Genomic DNA, 16754 nt, shown 5'->3' on the forward strand with positions numbered 1-16754 from the left:
AATAGGATACCAGTAACAATTTGCTAATAGGCAATGAGCCTTTCATCCACAGAATATACATATACATATACTTTTTTTTTTTTTAAGTAAATTCTACCCCCAAGGTGAGGCTGGAACTCAGGACCCCTAGATCAAGAGTTGCATGCTCCATGACTGAGCCAGCCAGGCACTGCCACAGAATACATTTCAAACATCAGAATATAAGTAGCTAACCCCTTGTTCTCAAAAAGTTTCAGATCTGGTTTTGGTGATATGAACTGTACAAGTTAAATAATGCAAATACTTGTTAATCTTAGGCTAATGAGAGTTCAAAGAAAGTAATTTCAGATCCGTAAGGAAGTGTCTACCAGACTTAGAAGCAAACAAACAGGACAAATAGGGAAGTTGTAAGGAAATTCTAGTCAGAGTAAAGGATGTAAGCAGAGACTTAACTATGGAAAAGGCATATTGAAAAAATTTAAATACCAGAGTTAAGACAGTCGTCTTTCTGTATTTGGCAAATAGTTTTTAAATTTTTGAACAATCAAATAGTAAGTGTCTAGGATAGACTGGAACAACAATCCCCCGCCCCCCACCCTGAAAAAAAGCAGGGAGGAAAACCAATTATAACTATTGCAAAATTTCTAGCTGAAGATGCTGGATTAATGTGTCTGAATTATGGTGACACCATGTATATGGAATGGAGAGACTTAAAAAAGAAATCCTTAGGTAATTTAAATATGACAGAAAATGCCATTAAACAGGAATGTCTCATCAGATTTGGAAACTGGGAGAATGAATGAGCCAAATATTTAATATGCAACAAGGCTGATGTTATTCCTTTTGTTAATATGCCTGACAACCGTTTATAATTATTGGGCCAGAATCAGCAGTTGTTATTAATCTTATGAATTTAGTAACACATTCAAATATAGTTTTACAGAAAAAAAAATCTTAAAACAGTTCTAACTAGTAACTTCATTTGCATCTACTTGCAGATAGAAATTGTGGTCTGAATTTTATGATAGTATATATAGGTTTTCCTCTTCAGCCATTCATAGAGTTCTATAAACATTGAAGTGGGAATGTTCAACATAAAATTTTGCTTTTACAGGATACAGAGCTGTCATTCCCTTTTGGGAGATATTTATCAGCACCTAGATACATATTAGAGCCTCCATGAGTGTTTTGTTTGAGCTAATGAATGCAATAACCATAAGTGATATCCTTGCCTACTCTGAAGTCTCCATCCATACTATGCACAGTCACCATAATGATATTTTGAAAACACAAATCTGGGGGCGCCCGGGTGGCTCAGTTGGTTGAGTATCTGACTCTTGATTTCCACTCAGGTCATGATCTCAGGGTCCTGGGATTGAGCCCCACATCAGGGTCAGTGGGGAGTCCTTGAGATTCTCTCTCTCCCTCTGCCCCTCCCCCAGTCAGTCAGTCTCTCTCTCTCTCTCTCTCTCTCTCTCTCTCAAATAAATCTTTTTAAAGAAAACCAAAACTGTTGGGGTCCTACCCCCAGAGTTTCTGATTCAGTAGGTCTGGGGTAGAGCTCAAGAGTTTTCATTTCTACCTTGTTTCCAGGTGATGTGCACCCTGCTGGTGTGAGGGCCACACTTTGAGAACGCTACCCTGGTTTATAGTTCCATCAGGGTAGGGCCAATGAAACAGCACATACATTCAGAAAAACATGCTGAATATATGCATAAATACCAAAGTAAATGGGGGAAGGGGAAAGAAGTGGAGGAAGTAAAAATAACCCAGGTGGTAGGGAATAAAATAAGCAAATTCTTCTCTCTCCTTTGCCTTTGCTATTAACAAAACTTGGTATAGAGGGTTTCAGAAAAGCACATCCTTGTATATTTCTCCCCTCACATATTGCCTACCAAATTCTGTAGTTTCTAATATTTTTCCAAAATAAGGTTATCGTGACCTAAATACTAAATTGTTTATCCTAGAGATAAACAATTAAAGATTATCTGGTCCGGTTTCCCCAAACTAAGGGAGGGGGCAACTATCAGATGCAGTTGTGGGACTTGTAGATAGCACCATCATGGTCCTGCTTTGCTCTTTCTCACTTTCCCTCCCAGGCCATTAAAACTCCTAGAGAACCTAGTCCATTTCCTTTATTCTAATGCTGAGGTGCATAATAATTCATTTCCATAATTTTATTACATTTGGACTTGTTGAGGGATTGTCGAACGTGATGGTCAAGAAAGAATTCTTGAGATGTTTCACAGTACAATGTAGTAAATTTATTTAAGTAGCACAGGGAACAGGACCCCTGTGACAGAAGGAGCTGCACTTTTGCTGTATGAAGCTGGTGGTTATATGCTTAGTGTTCAAGGCGGGAGGGGACATACAGGGAGTATTAGATCGTAAGTGTTTTCTTCAAATTTCTACTCATAAATCTACTTTTGGAGATTTCTCTGTTGCTTATCATTCAGCTTGATAGTAACTATTGGCGAGATACACAGGCAGTCATGAGACCCTCTAAGAATGTAGCCACCAGCACGTATTTGATCCTCTCCGAAGCTGTGCAGGCTGTAGGTCAGCCTTCTGGAATAAAGGTGAACATTTTCCCCTCATCATTTCCCTCCTGATGAACTTTCAGTACTTTAATCTTTAAGGTTGTTGAAGGACAAAGGGCTTACTTCTGTAACTTCTTCAAGCTGAGAGGGTCATAATGATGTCCCTACCCATGGATCAAAATTGATCACTGTCTGTATCTACAAGTAACTATTGCAGAAGGCAGTTGTAGAGTCCAGCGGTGACATTGGGGTAAATCTGTTTCAAGTAGTAAGGATCATCTGTCGCTGGGCAAAGGAGTCAGGAACTGCTTGTATGTATCTCAACAATAGGAGAGAACAAAGTGAAAGACAACATGATAAGATTAATATAATAAAAATAAGAAGTGTGATAAGAAGACCCTTTAAGGTAGACCGTAGTCCACCTCCCGACCAGGAATTTAACCAGTCATTAAGTGACGATGTAGAGGCTTTAAGAGCACCAATTTGGTTATTCGTATCAGTAAGCAATTTGGTTATATTTTGTCATGATCTGAAATATAGACACAACACTCCGCTTCAGTAATGGCACATGTTTCTCCTTGTGCTGCTGTCAAGACATCTAATACCATTCTGTTTTGTAGAACTGCTTTACACACTTGGGTCATTTCAGTGATTAATAATGTAATGCTATTTTGAGGGGCGCCTGGGTGCCTCAGTCAGTGAAGTGTCTGCCTTCGGCTCAGGTCATGATCCCAGGGTCCTGGGATCAAGTTCCATGTCATGCTCCCTGCTCAGACGGGAGTCTGCTTCTCCCTCTCTGTCTGCCCCTCCCCCTGCTCGTGCTCTCTCTTTCTTTCTCTCTTTCTCTCACTTTCTCTCAAATAAATAAATAAAATCTTTAAAAAAATAATGTAATGCTATTTTGAGAGTCATTTAATGTCTTCGTTGTGTATTTATCAAGGACCTCCATGTGCCATATGATGTCTTCTAAACCTACTGATGGAAAAGAAATAGATGGCAGATGGCCATACCCATGGAACACAGATCTTGTCCATCATTGTTTTAGATGTGGAAGATTAGCTGGACTTGTGCTAGTCTTAGTGCTATGGCTGTGCACCCAGACATAAGCTATAGTACATCTTCCAGTCCAGCCTGGTGGACGCCATGGCCACAGATTTGGCCCACATAACCATTGTGTTCCGTTAGGTGCTAGCCATCTGATGCCTGGTTTCCTGTTCAGTCAGCACACCAATTGGTTGCCTGTAAAATCATGGTATGGTCATAGGCTTCTGGGGAGAGCCATCCCATTTGGCAAATACACTGGGCCATGGATCAAGGGTATGGCTTTTCTTCCCAGCATAACAGTGTCTTTTGCCTCAGCTGTCCTATTGTGGGAGTAAGCCACATATATCCATCCCATATTTGATAGAATCCTTCCTATCGATGGGAAGTACTACATAATCAGGGAACTTGTTTTCATAAGCCTATCTGTGGTTTTGCATATTCAGTTAAAATTTTGATAGTTTAAGGATAAGAGAAAGGCCTCTTAGGGCCTGGAGAGTTCCATGTAACATTTGACATAGGCCAGCAAGAAACATTCTTTTTTGTAATAGGAATAATCCTATATGTGTTAGTATTGGAGTGATGTATCATATCAGCTATGTATTGATGTAAATAACGCCGATCTATACCTTATGATACAGAAACCCACCAAGGGAGGCCTGGAGTGCTTGATATGCGCAGTAAGCCACAAATCCGAGGCGAAGATTGGTTTCGTAGCTCAGTGTAGCGTTGTGCCCGTTGTAAAAAAAAGGTTACCATTTAAGTATGGTGTGCATGTGTGCTAAAACTTCGGGTATATTAGCAGAATTGTTTGGGATATATACAAAACATTTAGTCTCAATATTAGCATAGTAGCTCTTTCTTTGACTTGCAGTCAGGATATCAAGGGCCATTAGGTTTTGGAGGGCCACTTTTCTGATTCATGGGTGACTTCATGCTCGGTTTGGTTAAAGGTGGCTGCTGTATGCTTGGCTAAAGTTTCTGTTTGTAATTTCACATCAGTAGAGGTGGCTGCCAGGACAAATACGGCTAAGGGATACAGCCATTAAGAAGCCTTCTTTGCCTGATGTCTAGCCTTGACATTATTCTAATTAAAGCTGTACTCTAAGAAACGCTGGCAAGTGAGAGATGACTTGTCTGGGGAAATAAGGCCATCCCAAGTATATTCTCCAATCTAGTTATAAGGAAGGTGGGGCCGTCCATTATCTCCACAGACTAACAGGCAAGAAGATTGTCTATATATGAGCCATTATGGCAATCTCTGTGAAATTTACTTTAAGTTGTCTAGCTTAGGCAAACAACAAACATTTAAAGACAATTAAAACTAGAATCTGGGGCACCTGGGTGGCACAGGGGCACCTGGGTGGCACAGCGGGTAGGCGTCTGCCTTCGGCTCAGGGCGTGATCCCGGCGTTCCGGGGTCGAGCCCCACATCAGGCTCCTCTGCTATGAGCCTGCTTCTTCCTCTCCCACTCCCCCTGCTTGTGTTCCCTCTCTCGCTGGCTGTCTCTGTCTCTGTCAAATAAATAAATAAAATCTTTAAAAAAAAAAAACTAGAATCTAACATCAACAAAGAAATTATTATTATTGAATAACTGAAATTTGGAAATATAATTTTTCTCTCTAAATTCACCCTCATTTCAAGATATAGCCAAATGAAGACTAATTCATTTGTAAAACAAGTCCAGTCTTACTTACATAAGTTCCACAAGAATAGTGATTGATCACGTAGATACCTTAAAATCTACTTTTCTGGAACTTTTCATAAGGAATCTCTAGATTGAACTTTTAATAGCCTTTCAAGGCCAGAGTCAAGCCAAATACTTGTCATCAGACTTGCCTAGAATACCTGTAGATTAGAATGTATTCCTCTTCTCAAGGTCCCCAGAATATCCTGAGGTTCCTGCACCTTCCAGGAAGTGACCTTCTTAACTCACCTGATAAGGTTGCTGGGAACTCTAAGCAAGATATCAAGCCAATATTTCCAGCAGGCTCCATGGGCTCCATAAGGTCAACCTTAATTCCTTAAAGCTGTCTGATCTTACCTGAGTCTATGCCTGTCTCAAATATGACATTCCAGTCACAGTGTTGGTGATATAACAAATGTTTCCAATGGTGTCCTGTTATAAGGAGAACAGATTCTTACTGAACTTATGCAAATGACTGTAATAGCCATGAAAGAAAGAATACTCACGGAGAATTTCTGAATTCTGGAGGGTTCAGGTAGGGAGAAAATCTAAATGCTTCAGTTTGTTCACAAAGAAAACCTTTTTCACATTTCTGTAAGTGATGGGTATCTTAAGAGAAAATTTCCTTAAATCTGGAAGAGCAAATGTTAGAGAACAGCAATGTTGAAAACAAGGGGCACCTGGGTGGCTCAGCTGGTTAAGCATCTGACTTGATTTCGGCTCAGGTCATGATGCCAGGGTCCTGGTTGAAGCCCCATGTTGGGCTCTGTGCTCAGCAGGGAATCTGCTTAGGGCTTCTCTCTCACCCTCTCCCTCTGCCCCTCCCCACCTCACATAAAGAAATAAATCTTAAAAAAAAGTCACAAAAACTATAATTATCTTCCTCAATTCATTTAGTCCCATATTACTAATTCTAGTTGTTTGGATGCAGCTTTTTTTGGTTAGTTCTGGAAATTCTTACCCAGTTTAGTTTTATCTTTTTCTGAGTTTAATCATTTTAAGAATATCAAAAACTGCATTTCTTGAAAGTCCTTTTTTATGAATCTCTTTGAAGATAAAACATATTTTGCAAGAGCATCAGAACAATAACTATAAATGACCCAAAAAGCCCTTCAGAAATAGACATGGTTAAAGATCAGATATGAGAGTTAATTCTAATGCAATTGACAAGGAAATCTGGTTATTTCTGTGACACACAACATTTCAATGACCTTATACCAGGACTTATTAAAACTTAAGGAATTTTATGTGTATTTTAGAATGGTTATAGAATTTACCCATATACTACAACCTAAGTCTTATCATCATTGGTTTGACAATGCTTCCCACATAATTTAACATACCAAATGAACAAGCCTTAATAAGTCAAAAGATGTCATTTACCATTTAAATCTCAGGAAGTTTGTTAAAAACCTTAGAAAGTTCTAAAGCACATAATTAGAGGCGCCTGGGTGGCGCAGTTGGTTAAGAATCTGCCTTCGGGGGCGCCTGGGTGGCACAGCGGTTAAGCGTCTGCCTTCGGCTCAGGGCGTGATCCCGGCGTTATGGGATCGAGCCCCACATCAGGCTCCTCTGCTGGGAGCCTGCTTCTTCCTCTCCCACTCCCCCTGCTTGTGTTCCCTCTCTCGCTGGCTGTCTCTATCTCTGTCAAATAAATAAATAAAATCTTTAAAAAAAAAAAAAAAAAAAAAGAATCTGCCTTCGGCTCAGGTCATGATCCGGCGGTCCTGGGAACCAGCCCCACATTAGGTTCCCTGCTCAGCAGGGAGTCTGCTTCTCTCTCTGTCTCTGTCCCTCCACCCACTTGTGCTCGCTCTCTCTCTCTCTCAAATAAAATCTTCTAAAAAAATAAAGCACATACTTAAGTAGGATTACAGATCATTAAAAATTTAATATTTATATTTAACCAAGGTGACGATAAGGGATTCTATGGGACGTTATATAGTTTTTTTAACAAAACTTAGGTCCTTTAATATTGAGAAGTTTTAACTTCAAGTATTCAAGACCTGATACACACAAAACATAGAAGCTTTGGTTTTCTGGGCAGATAAAGAAAAACTTCATTTACATTTTCTTATCAAGAACAGACCAACAATCCAAGAAAACTTTGTCTTCTTAACAGACAGGAAAGCAGAATTTCGATTTCATACCAGTGTACTTTTAAAATCCATTCATTTCGAGGTGCCTGGCTGGCTCAGTCTGTGGAGGATGGGACTCTTGATCTTGAGGTTGTGAGTTCAAGCCCCACGTTGGGTGTGGGGCTACTTAAAATAAAATCCATTCCAACATGAATTCTTTTTTTGTTTTTTAAAGATTTTATTCACTCTTTTGACAGAAAGAGAGAAAGCACAAAACGGGGAGCAGCAGGCAGAGGGAGAGGCAGAACCAGGACCCTGGGATCATGACCTGAGCCAAATGCAGACGCTTAACAGACTGAGCCATCCAGGCACCCCTCAACCTTAATTCTGACCACACATAAAATTCTTTTCCAAAGATTTCCCTTCACAACCTTCTACAATATTCTTTTTTATTTATATTTTGTACTAAGCCTTTTTTCTCTGAACAACCTGTCTCATTTTAAGGCAAAATTACTTTCTTTTTCCCTCAACAAAACATATTCCCATCCCTTATAACTTTCTCATGTATCTCCTACTTTCTTATAAGCAAAGTTGATTTCCTAATCTCCATCAGTCTTAATTACATTTAGCAGAATTTTAACTTTTAGAAACATTCATCTCCAGTGAAAATTAAGTAGTAACCAATTGTGAACTGTCTGTTATACCAGGATTCTTTTAGAGCTGAAATTCATGAATACATTTCATGATTCTAAAAACAGTTTTTCCCATAGTACAATCTAAAGCATAAAGCACATTTGCCAACAGACCCAGGTATCCTCAGTTTCTCTGCAATAAGAAGCCAAAAGCAGACAACCCTAGGTTCAGTAACCAATGCTGTAATATTTTATCTTATCTGGAAAAGACTCAGCTATCCAATGAATGCAATTTGTCATTTAACTTAGCAAAACTTCACACTTTCAGGTTACCAAAGACTTTGAAAGCTATTTAGAAGTTTTATCTATAAACCTTTTTTAGTTAGCCTACTTGGTTTTTTTAACAACTACCCATGAAAACTCAGATGAGACAAACACAATTAACCCTCATATTAAGTCATTTTTTGCTGACAACTTGCAACAGAGATAACATGAGCTTATTTGAACCTTAGTAAATCTTGGTAGAAGGAAGTTTTATATTTAATGCTGATAACTTTAAAGACATGTCTACCTTAAACTAACAAATTTAAATTAGCTTAAATACCAAATATGCTACACTGGGTCCACTAAAAGTCAATCAATTTGTTCCCCACTGTCAATTTTTACCTGGGGCACCTGTGGGGAAATCTGAAGTGGGCAGAAGTGGGGTGCTCTTCGCTCCTTGATAGTGAGGGCAGGAGCGGCAGGAGCCAATGGCGCCAGAAGCAAGGAGTGTGGTGCAGGAGCCGGTTCTGTAAGCCGGCTCACGGTGGTGCAGAAACGCAAGGGGGAGGGAGAGGGGGAGGCAGAGCAGGTGAGGTGGGGCCAGCAAGACTGGAGGCGGATAAAAGCCCAGAGGGCAGAGAAAGAGGACTCCTGGTCCTAAAGTTCCTCAGCTCCGACAGATGAGCAGATAGACGTTTTCTTTTTTCCACCAACAAAAAGTGAGGGGCACCTGGGTGGCTCAGTCGGTTAAGCATCTGCCTCCAGCTCAGGTCATGATCCCTGCTTCTCCCTCTCCACCTCACCCAGCTCCCTTGCGCTCTCTTGCTATCTCTCTCTCTCTCTCAAATAAATGAAATCTTAAAAAAGGGGGGGGGGGAATAGGCAGTCCATGTTGAATCAGAGAAGACAAGGAACCTCCCCCAAACAAAGGGAGTTTTGGCAGCTGCTTGGGAATATTCCTTGAAGTCCCTGTCCCAAGGTGAACTAACCAGATCGTTGGTTCCAATTATCATAACCATTAATCTGGGAAATGAATGATGGAGAAAACTCCATGTACAACAAGAGTCAGATAACATTCATCCAGTCCTCTCAAGAATATATTCCAGATCTGACACACAAAAGAAGCAGCAAAGAGACTAGTGACTTAGGAAAAACAGGCAGGCATGTAAGGGTCTTGACAGCAACCTGTTTACAAGAGAGCTGCACATCTTGGGAGTTGGGTTTATTTTATAGCCCGATAGCATGCGGTGCTTTTTATTGAAATCCAAATTGACACCAGTATGCTAGGAGACAGCTCAAGGGGGGATCCTTTAGGATCAAGAAAGCTGATCTCATAGTCCATGCCTATAAAACGAAGAAAGTACATTACCCCAAATCCCTTTCGGCTTCTGAATGGTATCCCATCAGGAATATTGCCAACGGTTCCCGGGGTTCAGAGTGGTGAGAGGCATCCCTCTTCTCGACTGCTCTGACACCTTCGTACTACCTGAGAAGTGATGTTGACCTCCCTTCCCTTCCCCATTGCATCCTAGACCACAACAGGGGCTGGTGAATGGGCTGAAACGCCAGAGACTTGGGCTGCCACTTTCCACTTGAGGGGAGCCGATATATTTGGCCACCAATATTAATACCCTTTGAAAGCCTCTGGATCTAGTATTAACGGATGGGGTAGAGGTCCTGGCCTTTGTTAAGAAGGGGCAGCTATTTTACATTAAGTGTCATGTATCTAAGCTAAAAGTACTTTCATTCTAAGAGCAGGACTGAGAATGCCAAATAGCTCACGGGTAAGGACAAATGAGAGACATGAAAAAATGAAAGTGTGGAACCCCTATCCAATCCAGGCAACTTTCTCATGAACGTCATCCATGATCCAGTCCCAAGGGAGTGGTCCCCCATTGGGCGAGTGCCACAACTGGGTAATAGCCCTGGTCCCTTTCAGGAAGCACACGGTCAGACGTGTCCTGGACTTGATGCTCATGGAGGGTTCACACCGGGTTATTTAGGAGGAGACCTTACACAGGAGTCTTAAGACTGGAGGCCACCCTAATGGCATGTATGGTTGTCCTATGCCTGAGAAGAATACAAGTATTAACATGTAGAACAGGAAGGGCCTGATTTCTGAGCCCAACACCATTACGGCCAAGGTACTGGTGTCCCTCCAGCCAGGTGGCAGGAGTTTGTCCCTCCCTGTAGTGTGGGCATTGGCAAGAGGTTCTCTCCTGAGCACTCAGCAAGACCTGCTCCAAAGAGTTGTACTATTCAGGACATCTCTGAAAAGGAACAAGTAAGAAACAAAGACTGGGGATAAAGAAGACTTACCAAGCCGCATCAGGGCTCTTGGATTCATTCCATAATCCCCGTCAGGCCACCAAAATTGTGGGATCGTTGAGCTTGACAGTCAAGAAGTAATTCTTGAGACGTTTTAAGGTGCAACTTAGTAAGTTTAAGTAGCTCAGGGACAGGACCCCTGGATAGAAAGAGCTGCACTTTTGCTGTATGACGCTGGTGGTAATACGCTTAGTGTTCAAGGGGGACATGCAGGGACTATTAGATCCTAAGAGTTTTCCTTGAATTTCTTCTCATAAAACTACTTTCATAAGATTTCTCTGTTGGTTATCATTCAGCAATATTAACTTGGTGAGATGTACAGGCAGTCATGAGACTTTTTTTTTTTTTAAGATTTATTTATTAGGGCACATGGATGGCTCAGATGGTTAAGCGTCCACCTTTGCTCAGGTCGTGATCCCAGGGTCCTAGGATCAAGCCCTTCATCGAGCTCCCTGCTCAGCGGGGAGCCTGCTCTCCGTCTCCTTCTACTGCTCCCCTTGCTTGTGCTCTCACTCTCTCTGTCAAATAAATAAAATCTTTTTTAAAAATAAAGATTTATTTTTTTTCTCACTCTGTCAAATGAATAAAATCTTTTTTAAAAATAAAGATTATTTGACAGAGAGAGTGGGCAGAGGGAGGAGCAGAGGGAGAAGCAGACTCCCCACTGAGCAGGGAGCCCGATGTGGGGCTCGATCCCAGGACCCTGAGATCATGACCTGAGCTGACATCCAGAGTCGGTTGCTTAACCAACTGAGCCACCAAGGTGCCCCTGTCATAAGACCTTTTAAGAATGTAGTAACCAGTACATTTTTTACCCTTATTGAAACTGTGCAGGCTATAGGTCAGCCTTCTGGGCTAATGGGAATTTTTCTGTTTCTGTCCCTCATCAGAACTTTTCTAAAGGAGGACACCTAATTTTAAATAAGGTTCACTTATTTATTCAGATGCTGAGTGTATATTATGTCATAAGCACAAAGTACACTAAAACAAGCCTGAGCCAAGCAGCTTAAAATCCGTACACTTGAAGTCTTTTATAAAAGTGTGGTAAGCGCAGTGCTGGAGGTGAGCACGGCACGCCCTGGCAGCACGACAAAGAACTTCTAGCTCTTTGACTTGGAGATAGAAATGGTGTCTGGCAAGACTGGCCAGCTGAGCCTTACACAAAGCTGGCTGGAGGGCAGGCAGGCAGGAGAGTGGGCATTCTCCAAGGGGTCTAGAAGAACTGGAGCTGTTTGGTAGTATGAAATTTAAGCTTTCTCCTGGAATGGAGTGACAAGAATTATGCTCATAGAAGGCCCCAAGCCTTAAAAAGGATTAAAGGGTGCACAATTTCCTCATTATGCCTTTATTTGATTTGAAACTTAAAATATGTTCTATTCCAATCCAGGCTAGTACAAGCCCCTGGAGAGTGCCTTTATGTCTGTTCAACAGACTCTGCTGAATATAAAAGGAATGAAATTAAGACGTTACTGACTCACCTGGTACTTAGAATTGAGTATTCCAATTACTTGGTCCATATTGATGAAGGAGTCTGGAATATGGCACTGTGGCATAAAAATTTTGATTAGAAGCACTTGAGTTACTGAAATCCTCTAATCTGCCTAAAAGCAAAGCCTCCCAAAAGAACTCAGTTGTCATAAACCCCCTCTCAGGGAGCAACCAGGAAAGATTATCTCATCACCAGGTACTGTGAGAAGTTGGCACCACGCCTAAACAGACTTTGTCACAAAACTATTATATCTACCATCAATTCTCCTAAGGGCCTATTCATCTTTCTTAAGTCATCTGCTTTCCCATAAGTGCCCTTTCTATCCCCAACTTCCCCTATTAAGAAGTCATGTGTAAGTGTCCTTCACCCCCTTTCCCCTATCAAGATGATATATAAGGCCCCAAATTCTAACTACCCCTTCAAGTCACATTTTTGTGAACTCCCTCATACTCTTGAAGTCAGTCTTTTCTCTTGCTTCTCTCTTGTCAGATTAATCAGCAGGCTCCCAAACACAGAATCTAAGAAAGTAGAGGAAAAGTTTTTCCTCCCCAACGATTCAAAACACTGCCTGCCGCTTATTTCTAATTATGTACTTTCCCCCTTTTATGATTTCAAAATAATAAAATTCCTTTGGGAGCTGCTTCTCAAATTTAATAGAGCCTAAGATAGAATTGGTTAAGTGTTCTAGTTTTTAATCTCATGATTGCATTTAAAAGGAATTGTGATCTTTGATTTCTGTAATTTGTCACTGTGGTTTCTTTAAAAGCTCAGGGTGCTGGATTTACAAACTCTAAAAACCTTATTTTAGGTGCTTTTTATTTAGAATTTAACATCTTTTGGATGTTAACCTCCATGTTTATGTATAACTGAAAAACCTTGAACATGACAAATTAATGCTTTTTGGTTGTTAGAATTGAGAATTACAAGGTAAAGTAGATAGGAAATATGTGAGTAGGGAAAGTAATTTACCAATAACTCTTGAAAGAAAACTTAAGAGGGTGTATATTGAGCATGACTGCCTGATCAGAAAGGTTAAGAATTGCTAAAATTCTAGTTTTCCTAAAAACTGATTTGTTCATGTTTGTTTGTTTTTTAAGATGTTATTCAAGAGAGAAAGCACAAGCGGGGGTGGGGGGGAGGTGGGGCAGAGGAAGAGGGAGAAGCAAACTCCCCACTGAGCAGGAAGTCTGACGTGGGACTCGACCCTAGGACCCTGGGATCATGACCCAAGCTGAAAACAGAAAAATATAAATGAATATTTTAAAAAAAAATTCACATGCTCTACCAATTGAGCCAGCAAGGTGTCCCTGTACTTTTTATTAAAGACACACATTTCTTTTCCAGTTTATTTCTCGTTAACTGGCCAAGTTTTTACTCACCAAATACTGATTTCAAGTTTTTATTCTTCAAATTGGTTATGCAACAGTCTTAAGCAAAGTGAATAAGCATCCTATTTGTGACAGTGTTTTAAGCCACCTAATTAAAAGCATTATATAACTATTTGAAATTGAAACTGACAGTATTTATAAAAACTTCTTGTCACAAATATAGCTTCCTAAACTATGAGCAATCCTGTCCTCAATGATAAATCTGACAATGATATTTGAGAGTAGAAGTATTTTAATCATTCCAAGAGCAAGCTCGGTATCATTTCAAATTCTTTATTATACATCATGGTTGCACAATTTGAGGCTGGTTAAATACAACTGGTTTTCAAAATTTCTTCGAATAGTTTCTAGATTACTACATGCAAGTGACCATGAAAATATTTGGCATTTTTAAATTCTGAAACTCTGAGCAGGCACTTACATGAAGGAAAACATTACCATTCACAGATAGCCACATTTAAAACAGATGCTCCAGCACAGGGTACATGGAACCTTTTGCCAGGAAAGAAGTTGGTTACCGACCATTTTATCAAAGTGCCGTAGTAGTAAACAGGTTTAAAGAAATGTAATTCGGGTTACTTAGCTTACTCATAAAGTAAGGTTAACTGACAAGACTTGCGCTGACGTGTATAAAAAAATATTGGTACAAAAACCAGTGAACCCTAAGTGAAAGTAGTTTCACACAGCAGGCTTCATTTTAGTTCCTTCACCCCATGTTTAGTGTATCTGAGATCAGACCCCATGCATATGAACAGATGACTAAAACCTTCTTTTTGGAACTTTGAACAAATGACTTTAGTGTTAACAAAATTTAAACAGCGTGGGTGAAATTACATTTGAATTTGAACTAGCCAAAGTTCCAGTTTAACAAACATGAAATTGTCCAGATGTAGATAACCACATGCTTCACAGGTCCTCCTGAGTTCCCCATCCTCAAATTTTCCCCTGGAAAGGGAAGAGAGTATTTGTGAAGTCAAGAAAATTATATTTGTATGTATGCGGTAAAAATATGCCTTAATTAAAAAAAAAGTAGTTACAGAAAAGTTATATAGCTTTAACAAATTCTAAAATGCCAACAGAGAGTCAACTCTACGTTGCAGAAAACATACAGTGGTACCTGCTGGACAGTGGTAGCGAAATAGTTACTTAATATGGCAAAAAAAGAAAGAAAGAAAAGAAAGAAGAGAAAGGAAGAGAAAGGAAGGAGGAAGGGAAGGAGGAAGGGAGGGAAGAAGGGATGGAAAGAAGGAGGGAGGGAGGAAGGGATGGAAGGAAGGAGGGAGGGAGGGAAGGAAGGAGGGAGGGAGGGAAGGAAGGAGGGAGGGAGGGAGGAAGGGGAAAGCTAGCAGGCCACAATGACATGCCACATAATCTCAGGGAAAAATTTTAACATTCACACCACAGAAGACTTCAAAGAGGATACAATTCAGGAAGCCATGGAATGGCAGAATCAAAAGCACCTACAGTGAAACACTCCATATGTATTTCTCAAATACACCTATAGAAACATAAACGTATTTCTCAAAAATATTGAGATGCCATGTTTTAAATCTTTGCAGGATGTAAGGCCCACTCAATTTTTCTATTTTTATTTGAACACAAAATATTTAATTTTTTGCATGTAGAGAATAAGAGGTAATTATTAGCATGAAAAAGGAGAAAAGTATTTATAATCAACATTACGAAGAAAAGCAAAATTACAAATACCAGCCTACTCACATGAAAATCTTTAATGTTTATGTTTATGCATATCTGAGTGCTTATCATCAGGTCAAAGTGTGCAGTAAAAAAAAAAAAAAAAAGGAAAAAACGGCAGCTTAGGAAAGTTCCAGTGTTTCAAAGAAAGCGCTTTTTTTTAATGTATATACATGAAGAACATTTAGTTGTATCATAAAATAAATGCAGCACTGTAAGATAAAGGAAGACTATCATAAATGGAGTTTTGGCCTTTCCCCCCCTACAAGCTGCAACCATCTTTAACCTGCTGAACTTGATATAGGAGGTTTTTGTTTTTCTTTTTTTCTCCTATTCAGTTCACATTTCAGGCTGTTCAGCAGATGCCTGTGATTCTGGTGATTCAAATCGCTGGTGAAAGTTTGTTCTCTGTTTCCTCAATTTTTCAGGAGCTTTTCGCCATAAAATGATCTCCTAGTAAAACAAATGCAAGACATCAACAAATTAATATTCTCATATTATGCCTTAAATTTTCACCATGGAAATAATGCCCCTTCAATTTAACTATAACAAAATGAAATTCTTCCCAACAAAAGCTGTTCTCTTTGCTGAATGACCTACTTTCTTCCAATTCTAATCGTGGACCCCTCCCTCTGCCTACCCTCCTCCCCTCTCATCAGCACCTATGCACACCACCACCACCAATCAAATCTGGTGCAAGATTCTAGCTATTACTGCTTTCATAATTCCTAAAATCTGTCCTTAGTTTGCTATTTTGCCCCTATTCAAGTTCAAACCTTTGTCACTTCAACCTTAGACCCTAAAAGCACTGTTGGTAGATGGCTCTGCCTCCAGTGCCTGGAGCCCCTTTCTAACCTATCCTTCCAATCATTACCAGAGTAGTCTAAAACATTGCTTGGATTGCACTTTAGTAGTTCTCAGCACCTCTAGGATAAATCTCAAACCAGGCATTCAAGATCCTTCATAACCTTTATCCAATTTACCCACATCACTCTGTTCCGCCACCAGGCAAACAGTTAACTTCCTGCTCCCAATGCACTCCAAATAAACTTGCCCTACAATTTCTCCTATATATGCTTCAAATACTTATTCCTCTGCCTATCCAAATCTTGTTCCAACCAATCCATCCTGAAATCTCTTTTAAAGTCCTAAAATTTAAAAAAAAATTCTAAATTTGCTTTACAAAGCCACGACAGGCTGTTGATGTTGGTTACCAAACATCCAACTGAATGCCTGTGGGAAGCGATGCATTCACGCAACAGGGCTACAATGTGTGACTGATTTGGGAACTGTAAAGTTTTTATCATCTATTAATCTACCTTTTTTGCGGGGGGGGGGGGGGCAGAGGGAGAAAGAGAATCCCAAACAGGCTCTACACCCAGTGCAGAGTCCAATGCGGGGCTTGATCTCATGACCCTGAGATCATGACCTGAGCTGAAATCAAGAGTCAGGCACTTAACTGACTGAGCCACCCAGGCGCCCCTATAAAATCTATCTTGAGTTACAAATTACCTATGTTTAATTTTACAGCATTATGGCAATATCAGCAGAAAAGGTTTTCTCTCTTCTAAGTTATTGTCAAACTGTAAGTTTTCTGTTAATTAGCTTTTATAATTTTTCTCTTTCCACATA

At 40.2% G+C, this 16754-nt stretch overlaps 1 protein-coding gene across 2 annotated transcripts in view; it reads right to left on the reverse strand.

The window, feature by feature from the left end:
- Positions 1-13686: 13686 nt before the first annotated feature.
- Positions 13687-16754, reverse strand: part of VPS26A (VPS26, retromer complex component A) — a 36409-nt gene continuing 33341 nt past the window's right edge. For both annotated transcript variants that reach the window (XM_040624364.1, XM_040624365.1), the window contains one exon: positions 13687-15575. In XM_040624364.1, the coding sequence (XP_040480298.1) occupies positions 15462-15575 (114 nt within the window). In that variant the 3' untranslated portion in view covers positions 13687-15461. The remainder of the gene's footprint in view (positions 15576-16754) is intronic.

The sequence above is a fragment of the Ursus maritimus genome, unplaced genomic scaffold, assembly GCF_017311325.1.
Source record: "Ursus maritimus isolate PB19 unplaced genomic scaffold, ASM1731132v1 scaffold_7, whole genome shotgun sequence".
Classification (NCBI taxonomy): domain Eukaryota; kingdom Metazoa; phylum Chordata; class Mammalia; order Carnivora; family Ursidae; genus Ursus; species Ursus maritimus.